Source organism: Lactuca serriola, chromosome 5 (assembly GCF_051521515.1).
Source record: "Lactuca serriola cultivar US96UC23 chromosome 5, Lser_US96UC23_V15, whole genome shotgun sequence".
NCBI lineage: Eukaryota > Viridiplantae > Streptophyta > Magnoliopsida > Asterales > Asteraceae > Lactuca > Lactuca serriola.
The window spans coordinates 294,570,786-294,586,013 of NC_136412.1; the positions used below are offsets into that span (position 1 = coordinate 294,570,786).

The 15,228-nt window shown below is 35.2% G+C and overlaps 1 protein-coding gene across 1 annotated transcript; it reads left to right on the forward strand.

Moving 5' to 3' along the window:
* The first annotated feature begins 4,923 nt into the window (after positions 1 to 4,923).
* LOC145054677 (uncharacterized) lies at positions 4,924 to 6,711 on the forward strand. Its single transcript, XM_079002916.1, has 3 exons — positions 4,924 to 5,258; positions 5,553 to 5,927; positions 6,058 to 6,711. The coding sequence occupies exons 1-3, from the start codon at positions 5,040 to 5,042 to the stop codon at positions 6,493 to 6,495; spliced, it is 1,032 nt and encodes a 343-aa protein (XP_078859042.1). The 5' UTR covers positions 4,924 to 5,039; the 3' UTR covers positions 6,496 to 6,711.
* Positions 6,712 to 15,228: the final 8,517 nt, after the last annotated feature.

The following is a 15,228-nucleotide window of genomic DNA, read 5'->3' on the forward strand; positions in this document are numbered from 1 at the left end:
ATACCCATCACATGCACAAGAGATGGATGAAACTCACCAAGTTTTGGCAGCATTGCACCTACAGTCTCCTGGTGGACTTGTACGGGTGATTCATACATGTGTTGACCTCGAAAAGAATTGAATAAAGATGAAGGGGCTGATTTTTTAGGATCTAATAAGGATATGCACACAGATAATGAGTGTACAAGTCCTGATTTTGAATGTGAGTCTTCCAATGCGTGACCAAATATCCTTGTAACGTAACTAAAAAAAGATTTTATATATAAATAATATCAAAGAATATATTAATATAATGTATTTGAGGGAGTAATTGAGCAGTGAATGAACCTTGAGCTTGAAAGCTTAGAGGCAAGTGGAGATGAAGCAGTTCGGGTTATAGCACATAAAGTTTCAGCTACATTAGCATGTACTTCAGGAGGAGCCTGTCAGTAACATATGAAATTAAAAGCATATCATGCACATGAACAAAATTATATATATATATATATATATATATATATATATATAAATTTAACAATAGCTGTCTGTCATGACTCATGATCAGATATATGTTTATACATCAAAAATGAAACTCTACTCTACTTACAGATGGATTCAGTTTACCCACGATCATTTTTAACAGATTGTTGTCTGCCAACCATTGCATAACTTCTGCATAATTAGGATACATATGATCATCACCTCCAACAAGTCTCACCAACACCTGTGTGTGTGTGAGATCATAAAGGTCAAAGTCAATCGCATGTGTCATTTTTAAGCATATGGTCAACAACTAGCCTTTCTGCAAGCTAAATAAGAAATTTACTAACCTCCTTTATTGATGTAATTCCTATTAAATCAACTGCTAGCTGCTGGAAAACATACTGATGGGCCTGTATCATTTCAAAATTCAAAGCTCAATCATATGTCCATTAACTTGCATGTTTACTTTGCAAAAAGCAAACATGGTGGTAACTTCTATTGGTTGCTATAGACTTTTCTCTTTGAATATATATATATATATATATATATATATATATATATATATATATATATATATATATATATATATATATATAGTCTGTACCTCCATCTGGACACGCATTTTCTCCAGTAGGCCAGTCAAACCAGTTGATTGTTGGGATTGATTTGTAACTTGTTCACTCTTACTCCTTCCAAGATTCTTCAACAATCTGGATTTCTTTTTCTTTTTTCCTCTCCTTTGATGGCAATATGAGTCCTCTGCTTAAACAATCATTACATAATAGTCAAAAGGTAGTTTGGCAAATCTGTAGTTGACAGAATAAATCACAGCAAAATGAGAACCCAAAAGAAATGCTAGAACTATGTATGTGTGTCTGTGTACAAAATAAAGTTCATGCAAAGACATATAAGAAAGAAAAGATACCATGAAGCTCCTGTAGCAGCCAGAAGGATTTCATAGGCAGATTCACGAAGATCATCAATGTCATCAACAGTTAAATTCTAAGCTGGGCCAGAGTTAAAAGATTTTGAGTTGGATATAACTGGTTCGTCCTCTTCTGTTGCCTCAAAGGGAAGTGATGTTATGTCTGACATAATGGGTGATGGGGCCACAAAAGGAACAGCTAGTGGAGCCCTCCTTGGAGGTGAACTTGATAATTAAGGATTGGTAGCCAAAAAAAACTCACCTTCAGACCCTACATTCTTCATTACACAGAAAAAAAACATATAAATGAATAATAAACAAAAAAGGATGGTGATGCAATGTTCAATGATTCCTAGTAATAAGTGCCCAGTGTATATCTACTTCCATCCCCTCAAATCTGCAGTAACTACCAGTATGGGATGTCCTTTATTAATAACAATCTTTGTTCTTCAGAAGTTTTATAAGCTAAATTTGCATATTTCTCTATAACACTACAAAAGCATGTGTAATATAGATAATGGTCCACACAAATTTTCAATTTCGCATATTTCTCTTGAAGGCGTACCTGTAGATCCATGTGTAATAGGAATTGATGGATCATCATCATATGTTATTTCTATTTCTCCATCAATTCCTACTTTTTTTTTTCATTTCTCTGCCTTTTTTTTCATTTCTCGTGTCCCTCTAATTTTCAATTCTCACAATTTCTCCATAAAATATAGAGACTTAAATGGGTGGAAAGAGAATTAACATTTTTTTCACATTTCTCTGTTCGTGGCCTTAAACAAACAAGAGAAAGGGATTTGATTCCATTTTTCTCCCCATTGATTTCCCTCTGCCAAACACAACCTAAAAAAAGAATACGAACCTGAGACAGAGACTGGGTTGATTGACCGTGGTCGATCTGGTAGCCACCAGCAACGCGGTTCTGAGTTTGCTTCTTAATCGCATCCATGACGATTTAGTACCCACCATTGCTCACATATTGCAGGTTGGGGGAGGTTCATCATAGAGGGCAGGAAGAATGGGAGAAGGAGTTGTGGTTAGAGGTGGGCGGTGTGAGGGTCTACCCAGCGATGGATGGCCTTGCTCGGTCCATCAAAAGTGTCTCAATCTCCGGTCGTCAAACAAGAACCGGATGTACAGAGAAAGTTGAGCAGAAGTTGGATAGCAGATGTGGATAAGTTATGGGAACAAGTGACGAAGATGCGAAGTTGTCGGAAAATCGCGCTGGAGATCAGAAGTACTTGGAGAGTAGATGTAGAGAAGTGAAGCGGTAGAGGTTGGAAAATCAAGAGAGAAGAAAGAAAGAAAGGGGTTTTCGGCGGGGATGAGTTGGGGTTTTCAGCCGGTGGAAACAAGCGGACTTTTCAATTTTTGGGATTTTGTTTCCCCTTTAATCGGATGAAACACACGTTTCATTAAAATTTATAAAACGACATAGTTAGACGACACACATTTTATTTAAGGTGCCCTCCATGTTTTTTTATTAGACACTAATTTAGGGGCACGCAAAAATATGTGTCCTCTATACTTCATATTTTGGAAAACTGACATCAATTTTTAGGGCAAGCACATATGCGTGTCCTCTATCAGCGCATGTCATTGATTGCGCGTCGTAAAAGGCTATTTTTCTAGTAGTGTAGGTTGTTTGTGTTAGTTTGGTTTGTATGAAACATCTAAACAAAATCAAATTTAGCTCTTCATTTTTGGTAAACCGAGCATGTAAGATATTTTAAAAGTTTGGATGGTATCGTATTTTGGAATGATTTAGATTTAAATTAACTGTTTTTGGTTTTATTTTATATGAAAATTTTATTATATATAAATTTGGAAATATAATCCAGGAGGTAAAAAATGTGTAAAACCTGTGAAACACCTATAGAGGCGAATTATCGTTGCTATAGGTGTACTTACAGCAACAAGATGTCGTCGCTATAGATGAGGCTATGACGACAATATGTCGTGGCAATATGGGTCACTATGGCGACAATATATTGTTTCTATTGGTTGCTATAAAGGAACGATTTGTTGTCGCTATAAGGGGGGCTACAGCGACGCACGCTATGGCGACGACATTACAACCTAAAGCGACGAACCTACAGCAACAAAGTCTATGGCGACGACAAGTCGTCGCTGAGGTCCATAGCGACGACTTTCCGGTCTGTAGAGACGATTTTTGTCGTCCCCATAGGTTAGAAATGTTGTAGTGAAGCACCCAAACCAACACATCTACTTATTAAATTCTTAAAGAATTTGATAGCTTTGCTATATTGTTAAGAACTTGATGCATTTATAGTAATTTTTGGTAGTGTGGTAGTTTGTTAGATTGTTAAACACTTAACTGATTTGGTGGTTTAATAGTTTGTTAAATTGTTAACGGTTTAATTCATTTAACGGTTTGATAGTTTGTTAAATTGTTAATGACTTAATGTGTCTGTGACTTAATCGTAGGATATGGATGTAAATGCTTTTCTTCAAAACCCGACGTTTCTGACGACAATTGGAGATATTATTCGTTCGTTTAAGAATCAAGTCAACAACGATGGGGAAGACGAAGACACCTATTATTTCTTATTTTATGTTATTGATGATGTTATTTTAGATTTATTAGATATATTTGATGTTTTATGTAATGTGGTATGCATAATCTTATGTTATCTGATGTTTTATTAAATGTGGTATGTATTATTTCTGTATTTTTATAAAATCTACATTTTATAATATATATATATATATATATATATATATATATATATATATATATATATATATATAAACTAGTATAATATAAAAATTAATTTAAAAAAAAACATTAGGGGAAACAACATTTGCGACGACACCAACCTCCAGGAAGTCCTGTCGGAAAAAGCTTTGACCGGTGGCGAAATACTAATAGAGGTGACTTTAATAGCGACGACAGAGCCTTTTAGCGACGACACGTATTAGAGACGACAGTAATTGTGACGACAACTGAGGATTAGCTACGAGGTAATAGCGATGACCCTTTAACGATGACATGTCGTCGCTACAAGTATTAGCGACGATAATCAGAATAAATAGCAATGTTTTTTGACGTCGCTAAAGGTAAGGTTTTTTGTTGTGCTTAATCATAAATTCCGCCGTTTACTTGTCATAAATCCCACCTCGATCCCGCCCCAGTTTTCCTTGAATCCCCCGTTAACCTTTTTTAACCCAAAATACCTCGTTTAACATTATTCATTATAATTTTAACTCATTTATTTCGATTAGTTTACATATTACACTACTTATTCAAATATAAAACATAGGGGTGTGCAAAAATACCATAAAACCGAATCGATCGAAACCGAAAAAACCATGTACTGTACTTGGTATCCGAACCTAACATCCCATCGATCCTCGCCCAAGAAACTAAATAAAGGTAAACCCCAGTCCCGAAACCAAAAACATTGTAAAAATAGTCGCGTAGGGGACGGTCCCACGGGGTATGTCTTGAAGTCACGTGGATAGCATACGCAACCGGTAGAGCAGATTATCTCCTTTTTAAAAGAGATCAATAACCCCTTTGCCACTGTAGCTAGCTTGCTAGCCATCCTCTTTGCAAATCTATCATTTCTTAAATTCTTCTCGAACTTCTAGTTTTACCGTGTGTTTCTTGATCGATTTACAGATGACCCCAATCTTCTTGAATTCCTCATCTACCTATTATTCACCATACCCGAATGATTTCCACCATGAAGATCACCTTAGCAACCAATACTTGAGCCCTAATTCTCAAGCCTCTTCGTCTTTGAATTCGCTCACGGCTAATATGTTCTTAAACTCGAACGTTCATGATCAAAATAGGATTTTTGATATGGAATTATATTCTCCACAACACCAACATGAGGTAACTTAGCTTGATCGATCATGTATTATCCTCCAAGCGTCCCAAAAAGAGTTCTGTTTGATTCTTGATATTCATCTGTTTCTCAAAATGAAAACGTTTTAGCTCTATCACACCGATTTTTGTGTGTTTCAGTCCATTTTAATTTGTGGTTTTCAGTCCTTTCTAGTTCGTGGCTAATTTGATGCTTCTTTCTTGAAATCCAATCACCATTTCGAGCTTTTCTTTTACTTCATTTGAAATGACTGATGAATTTGTACTATGATCTCTTATTATCTCGATATTAATCATGTGTAGGGTGGTATTTTTGGGTCACAAGACTATAATCATCAAACTGAGAATAGTGAAGAGAAAGGTGACCAAATTTTTACATGGAACAAGGGTGAAATGATCAATAATATGAACAACGATCAAAATCAAATGAAGTTAATGTCTTCAAAGATGAGAGTAATGCTTAAAATGAAGAAATCTGATCCTGTGAATCTAAATACTTATAGTTCAACTACTCAACAAGTAACGAAGCTTGAAGATCATAAACTACCGACTTCAATACAAGAAACCGAAAATTCAAGCAATAGTACTTCTTCAAACAACAATATACCGATTAGGGTTTGTTCGGATTGCTGCACGACCAAGACTCCTCTATGGCGAAGTGGGCCTCGAGGTCCTAAGGTACATACAGTCGTTGAATTGAATTTTTAATCTCTTCTTTATTAGGTAATTGGCATTTTCTTGATTATATATATTATTATATATGTCACTAGACTTGCTATCATATAATTGTCTTTTGTTCTTTGTGTAGTCGCTTTGCAATGCTTGTGGGATCCGACAAAGAAAAGCAAGAAGAGCATTGGCTGCAGCCGCAGAAGCAGAAAATGGTGATAGCAATGTATCGATCGATCAATCGATCACCAATCGGTTAAAGGTTAAAAAAAATCATCACAAAGATCACAAGAAACCAAGTAACGGGTATGTTGCAAAGCTCAAAAAACGGAAATACTCGAAGCATATCACTACCACCACCCCAACACCATCGCCGTCGCCGTCGCCATCTACATCACCACCACCATCACCAGCAGCATCGCCATCTTCATCCTCACCGCCAAGAAAGAATTGCGTGGAGGAATTTTTAGTAAGTTTGAGCAAGAACTTGTCGTTTCATCGTGTCTTCCCACAAGATGAGAAAGAAGCTGCAATCCTACTAATGGCACTCTCTTGTGGCAAAGCTCATGAAACTTGAAAGTTTTCAGTTTTTGTTTTAAACATGTGAGTTATAGGGATTTGAAACTTGTGCTTCGAAGGGTTATACCTTCGTTTTTTATTTTATTTTATTAGATAACCGTTAGTGATTTGTGAGGAGTGAATGTGTGTGATCAGTTGCATGTTTTTTTATTAGAATATATAATGGAGATGTTGATAACCAAAATAAAAAAATTACGGATCTCAGTGTTCTTCATTTTTTTTTCGTTATTGTTTTTATAGAACGGCAATATATGCCTTAATTATGTGATTGCTTTTGATACATGTAAGAAAATAAATGATTATGATGATTTAGGGTTTGCAGAATGTTTCAGAAAAAAAGGGTAGAAAGCTGATAAAGATGATTCAGAACTAGCTAGGGCTAAAACTAGTTTCCAGGCCTCTCTCTCTCTCTCTCTCTCTCTCTCTCTCTCTCTCTCTCTCTCTCTCTCTCTCTCTCTCTCTCTCTCTCTCTCTCTCTCTCTCTCTCTCTCTCTCTCTCTCTCTCTCTCTCTCTCTCTCTCTCTCTCTCTCTCTCTCTCTCTCTCTCTCTCTCTCTCTCTCTCTCTCTCTCTCTCTCTCTCTCTCTCTCTCTCTCTCATATGTTGCAGAAAGAAGACATAATTCTTAAAGTATGTGTTTTCTAGAGGGAGAGAGAGACAGAGACAGAAAGTGAACTTTTTGTTGCAGAAAATGCCTGCAAATGGTATCACGAGAAACTATGCAGCAAAATGGATCATAAACACTTCAATTTGCAAGCAGCGACCTACATGTCGGTTGCGTTTGCTAGCATCTCACCTTGACTTCGAATCACCTTGAGTTCGAATCTCTTTGGTGAAAACACAGAGTTTATATAACCCGTTAAAACCTGTAAAACTGCATGTTATAATATAACTTAAAATAGATTGAATTGCAATATTTTCTATATAGTTGGATATAATTAATACAAGGTGTGTGTCATGTGAATCTATTGTTTATCAATATAATTCTACATAATATAATTTTTAATCAAAATTTAAAGGTATATTATTATATAACAATGAGATCAAATAAATTATCAAATTCAAAATTTATTTTAAAGAAAAACATCAAAAATCCTTAAACTTTGCTTTTATATATGAAAAATCCATGATTTTATTTTTCTACTAGAAAATACTAACAAAAAAAAACCCTGAGATTCTTTACATATTTTAGATTTTAACCGGTAAAAAACTCTTATCTAGTTAAAATAGTTTTTTTTTGAAATAAAACAACTTTTCGAGCTGGTCTGGAAACAAAATTATTTTTTAGTTGTTTTATTCGAAAAAAACATTATTTCTATAGATCATAGTGTATGTAATAAAAACTTTCACCCGTAATATTATTAACACCAGAAAAACCATCTACACAAATCTGTATGATTCAATGAAAGAAACAAAAAAATACTTTTATTTATATACTAGGTTATAATCCGTAGAAATCACGGTTGGTATATTTAAAATTTTTATATAGATAAAAAAATAATAAATGACAAAAAACCAAGATATTGTCGATTGTAAGTAATTATGAATTAATTTGTTAAGCAAAATAAACATAATAATGTTATTAAGATATGATTTTGTATTTTCAAATTTTGAATTGAATTCGCTTTTCGCTTTGTTATCAAAAAAATGTAATAATAAAAATCAAAGAAAAATGTCATGTGTCAAAAAACATTCTAAAAAACTGACACGTATTATTTTTAAATTTTATTTATTAGAAAAAGTTTGTATAGCTCAAAATGCATATGCATTACGCATATTCCAAAGTTGGTTTGTAAAGTGTAATCTTATTGTTGTTGTTCATAATTTTTCAGTTCAAAGTCGATTCTTGTAGAGTAAATAAGATACACTATAAGGAAAAAGGTCATTACCGGCGACAAAAGTCGCCGGTAAAAGTCCAAAATATCGTCGGTAATACTAATAGCGGTGATGCGTCGCCGGTACTGAGTCGCTACTATTGCTTCGTCGCTATTGATCACTTTGTCGCTGCTAATGAGAAAAGTCGCCGCTAGTGACCCTGTCGCCGGTAATGAGTCGTGTCGCCGCTAGTGACCCTGTCGCCGGTAATGAGTCGTGTCGCCGCTAATAACCATGTCGCTAGTAATGAGTCTTGCCGCCGGTAATAGTGTCGCCGGTAATAACAATTTTCATTTTTTTAATTTTTTTTAATTAATGATTTTGGTTGCCAGTAATAATGTCGTCGGTAATTACATAACAATATTCGATTAAATATCATAAATAATATTGTCGATTTTAATTACAAAACAAACATCCGATTAAATATCAAAAATAATAGTGTCAATGCTAATTACAAAACAAACATCCGATTACAATTAAATATCAAAAGTCATAATATCTTATTAAATATAAAAAATAATAATGTCGCCCGGTAATTACAAAAAAAACCAAAGTTTTACAATCTACCAAGATAGCAATTAAAGTGTGACAACATATGCAAATAAAACGCATCCTTACTGATGGGTTTTGGTCCTAAGAATATCCTATGTGCTCATACAAACCCTAATGCTTGGATCTAGGTTTCTCTATTGTACATGCAAGTTATCCAAGACTATAAACCCTAATTCTAGCATTCAAGTAATCATATTAACATAAGAATAGGTTTAAGATGTTACCTTGATTGTTATGTAGTAATAACAATCCCAAATCTCCTTGTAATGACTTTAGAAAGCTTAGAGTCACAAATGTCACTCCTCTAATGGTTCACAAACACCATAAGCAAGAGGATGAAGAGGAGAGAGGATGGAAGCTGCCCAAAACATGTTCTAACCCTAGAAAGAAGCTTCACCACGTTTTTGGGTCATAAGGGTCATATATATATTGAGGCTATTAGGGTTATCTAACAAGGAAACCCTAATTTGGATGCTTAAGCCCTAAGCAACCCATGTACCCCTTTCCTTAAGGCATTGGACGATTTCCTTATGGGCTTCCCCATAGAATTCGTCCACTCCTTATTTTAAGGCAATCCATGGCCCAAATTGCAATTATCTTATAATTACAATTCCAGTCCCTTAAGTTTAATTAATCTCTTTTAGTCACAAAACTAATTACCAATTAATTATTGACTAATATTAATTAAACAATATATTATTCCCATAATATATTAATAAATCATATTTAATCCTTTCTCTCCATAATTCATCCTATCAAGTTGATTTGGTGAATGCAACCCAAAAGGACCATGCACCATCGGGTCAAGTACATACCAAAATAGTTATGGACTTAGACACTAATCCAATAGTCTCCCACTTGGATAAGTCTAATAACTATTATGCGTATGACTTCAGATCCTGATCTGCAATCGTAGCTTTCCAAAGCCGCTGTCAACTCTGATCCTATCAGATACGCGTGTCCTTTAGATAAGGGATCATATATTCCTCCATTCTAGATATCGTATAAGACATGATTTCTAATCATTCTCTTTGTACTATTTCACGACTTCCGATTTATGACGACTGACTAATTGAACAAATCAAATTAGCCCTAGCCCGACCGAGCATTTACGTTTGTCATCACTAAATCATCAAGGGGCCCAAAGATATCGCTTTTATCCTTCTTTGGATAAAAGGAACGGATAAACTTTGATACAATGTTTGCTTGCACTCACTCACCGAATCACACATAACAATATGTTTTATAACACCAAGTTACTAGTGCGTTTACATATTATCAATGTGCAACCGATTTGCAAGATACAACTCACACATCTCGGTTTCAAGAATATAAGATGTTATCGTCTCACCAATCACTCATGATACAATTCATGGAGTGATCCAAGTGAGCGTGAGTTTAATCCAATGCTCAAATTCATATTCATAAGCACTCATGAACGTTGCAGCAAACATTTGCTTATGTCTAATGCTCTTTAGACATTCCACACACCAATTCACGACAGTCTTCATTCATACCTATTTCCAACATATGAACGACTGTGGCCCGTTCGAATAATTTGACTGTTCTTAACCAATTAAATTATTCTGGAAGTCAAAACATGCAAAGTGAAACACAAGAATAATACTAATCCCATATAGCCTCAAACCTTTGAGCATAAATAAAACACATTTTATTTATCACCATATCGATTACTCATTATTTGTTGTTTCGGTTAATCAACTTCTTACTTGAATTACAACACTTGTCCCATGCTCCTAGCATGCACACAATGTTTACCGATGGTTCTTACTTTGTGAAATAGATCAAATTGAACACATTTCCAATCATTCTCATTTCACAACTCCAAATCCTTTTCATAAGTGTAAGAATATCAAATTCTTGCCACTTATAGAATATGCTAGATTCTAACATTTTATGCAACGATCCATTTGTAATGTCACTGCACCAAAGTGTGACAATCGTCAATCTAGAGTCAAGTCAAAGTCAGCAAGTCAAACCGGTCAACTCGATTAAACCTTGTATATTAGGATTTGTGATATGTAATTACTGTACAACTCGTTATATTAATGAGAAAACACCACTTGGGAAAAGTTCGTGTGTTAAAATTTCCTAAGCTTTAGCGCTAAACAATGAACTAAACCGATAAAACAATGTTGCATACTCATCGGGAGTGTGTAGGATCCTTAAACATGACTTAACGGGGCTCACGGACCTTGCGTTGCATAGTCAAACACTTACAATTGTCACACATGAACCCTCTCTCAATCATTTTCACTCTATCTCTTTCTATGTCAAATCTCTCCCAAATCTCTCCAAGTATGTGAAATCTCTCTCAAATATCTCTTTGTATGAGAAATCTCTCCAAAAATGTCAAATCTCTCCAAGTATGTGAAATTTCTCTCAGATATCTCTTTGTATGAGAAATCTCTCAAAGAATGTCAAATCTCTCCCAAATCTCTCCAAGTATGTGAAATCTCTCTCAAATATCTCTTTGTATGAGAAATCTCTCCAAGAATGTCAAATCTCTCCCAAATCTCTCCAAGTATGTGAAATCTCTCCCAAATCTCTCTCAAAAGTTTCCGTAACTTTTTGAAGTCATTCGGGTCATTCCGACCCTTAACCGGGTCAAAAACAGCTTGAAACGGGGTAAAAACGAGAAAAATAGGCTTAAGGACCTGAAACCCCTCTTAAGGACCCGAGAGTCCTCTTAGGGACCGAACCCTCCTGAAGCGAACACTCCTGAGACGAACCGAAGCTATGGTTCATTCGGTCCATTTCGCCTCTTGCTTCAAGAACCGAACCTGCGAACCGAACCCGAAGATCCTCTTGGACCCGAACCCGAGCCCTCCTTTCGCTTCCCTCTGTCTCGCTTCACTTCGGACTCGGCCACAGCAAGGACCGAACCTCGGCCTAGGACCGAGAAGTCTCACTGGGAACCCATTTTCTCCTGGTTTTCGTATAGTTTTGCGTTTAAGGCCTGTTTATAATCGTTTTAACATGGGATTTTCACCCAAAACTTTATTTTAACATATAAGACCCTTTAATTAATGATTTATCACGTTTTTATGGATAAAACCTTATCCAAAAGAGAGTGGGTGAAGTACAAAGGTGGAGTGTTGACTTTCCTTTATTTTATGACACAAGCAACCCCATACCCACTCCATGCCTAACCCACACTCCTCCCCACCATACCTTGTCACTTCCTTGTACTTTTTACCTCTCTCACAAGCCATCCCCACGTTTTTAGGGCTGGTCACTCAACCTCTCTCCTCATTTTCTTTCAATTACTCTCATTTCACCAAAAATCAAACACCACTCTTCTCTCTAACTTTTTCTCTCTACCTCAAGACTTCAAGGCTGATCTTCAAGCCTATTTCTTCTCTTGGTAAGTATAATCCACCTTACTTGTGATTATTACTCTTCATTCTACCCAAATCATTGATTTCTTACACAAACATCATCACATTCTTGTTAGATCTTCGAACCTTCAAGTGATTCTTCAAGTGTTCTTGAGTTGAACACTTCTTTTCTCCATCATCCATCTACTGAAATCACTCAAGGTGAGTTCATACCCCTCCATTACCATGTTTTCTTAAGTTTTAAGGGGGAGAATACAAGTTAAAACACCATGAACATAACTAAACTTATCTAACAACTTTCATCAGAAAAGTTGGACTCCATTCACAGACTGTTTTGGATAACTTAAACATTTTTGTTTTCAAAACTGTTTTAGGTGCATGTAGTTCAGGTTCTTAGCTTTAAAATGACGACTTGCACATCTCCACATGATTTTTCTACAATTTATGATGATTTTTACAAAACTGTCTATCATTTCAAACATCAATCCAGACCAGTCTGTGAATATGGACTTGGTCACACAAGTTAAACGTCACTAAAAATTATGGAAACATTTATGAACAAACTAGACTCATTTTCAAAACTCTCAGAAGTTGCAGAACTTGATTTGGACATTTTATGATTTTTCTACAAATTTACTAATAACAGTTACAGAAAATGTTATAATCAGAAAAGCACTAGCAATTTCATTTCACCTTGTAACATGTTGAGCAAGGTGTATATTATTATGTGTTTATGTGTTATTGCAATATAGGACATTCTTGTGTTAGTATCTAGATATACACCAGTTAACAAATGGATTTTTACTAGATAAAGCATAGAATAAACAAAGTGTTATCATTGAAGTACACCCATTACACACAAACATTTTATTAAACTATGTTAAGTATAGTTTACGTACTTTGCTATTACTACCCTTGTTTTGATAAACTATAATAGGTATAGTTTATGATACATTTCCAAATACATACATTTCAGAAAGGTACATTTATACAAAAGGGAAACTTTCATTACGTTAAGTGTAAATTCGTTAATAACTTTGTGAGACATTCGCTTCGCATAAATCATAAGTCCTGTATTGTAACCAGAGTCTCCTAGAGGGAGAGCGTGATAGTTGTATATAGATCTATATTGGGCTTGACAAACCCACACCAGAGCTGCTTGCAACAGCTAGACCGGCGGGTCTGTGGTGACAAGTGTCATTTCAGTTCTATGACGCCCGAAGAACGTCGTTTTCAGGCCACCTAGGTCATAGTATGGTTATAATAACTCACAGAAAGTATTAACAAACATAAGAATTTACGAGAATTTCATTACTATCATACGCGTTTATGTTGAAATAAACTCACGTTATTTTCTGTAAATAAGGAAGATTACTCATACGTTTCGGTCTTTGGATACAAGACTACAGTATTCATTTTAAGGAAAATATCGGATTTTTCTGGAACAACTATACAATTACGAGACAAGCTTTTTCATAATTGTATACAAAAACTTATGAACTCACCAACCATTGTGTTGACACTTTTTCCAACAACTTGTATTCTCAGGAAATCACTAAACAGGAAATCAAGTGGATTTTGAGGATGGGACGTTAAGGCGTCAAACGTTTCATGTTTTTGTCAACATATTGTAATTGATTTTGAAACATGTAATTCATACAATGATGTAACTCTTTCAATTATATATATATGTTGGTTGTGTTTACTTTCATCACTATTGCCATTATTGTTATGATACTATACATGAAGTCCTCCACCCCCGGACGTTTCCGCCATCCTTGGTTTGGGGGTGTGACAGAATGGTATCAGAGCACGGTTTATAGTGAATTAAGTATATCAAACAACATAGGATATACAAACTATAAACACAATTGGGACTAAGAGTCTCTGATTTTAAAACAACTTAACGGGTTATACTTTTAGAAAATGAATAGATTCTTGTTTAAAAGTATACCTACATGCATTGCATACTCGCGTAGTGTCATAAGGATTGGGAATTGTGAAATGAGCATCATTGAAAAGGTTTTTCAATTGATCTATTTCACAAAGTAAGGACCATAGGAAACATAGTGTGCATGCTTTATGCATGGGACAGCTATTGTTGTAATTTAAGTAATAAGTTGATTTTCTGAAACAGTAAACGATAATAATGAGTAATCAATATGGTGGTTAAATAGAAGTGTTTTATTTAATCTCACAAGTTTGAGGCCATATAGGATTAAGTATTATTGTTATGTTTCAATTTGCATGTTTTGACTTCCAGAATAACTAGGTTATTCAAACATCCACAGTCGGTCATACGTTGGAAGTAAGTATGAAGGAAGATTGTCATGAATCTGTCTGTAGATTGTCTGAAGTGTTTAGACATAGCACAAGTTTGTTGCAGAGTTCATGAGTGCTTTGATAAGATTAGAGTATTGGATTAAACCCACGCTCACTTGGATCACTTCATGTTTTATCACGAGTGATTATTGAGACGATAATATTGTATATTCTTGAAACCGAGACGTGTGAGTTGTTATTTGTTGGTCGGTTGCACATTGATAATAAGTAAACGCACCAGTAACTTGGTATTATAAAACTTATTGTTGTGTGTGATTCGATCAGTAAATTCAAGCCAGCATTTGAGTCGAAGTTTATCCATTCCTTTTATCCAAAGTGGGATAAAAGCGATATTTGTGGGCCTCTCGATGATTTAGTGATTACACCTAAGCGCTTGGCCAAGCCGGGACTAAGTTGATGTGTTCGATTGTAGTCTGTTATCAGTCGTCATAAATCGGAAGTCGGGAAATAGTATAGAGAGAATGATTGAAACTCATGTCTTTTGTCTATACGATATCTTGAGAATGGAGGAATATATAATCCCTTATCTAGAGGACACGCTATCTGATAAGATCAGAGTTGACAACGGCTTTTGAAAGCTACGATTGCTGATCAGGTTCT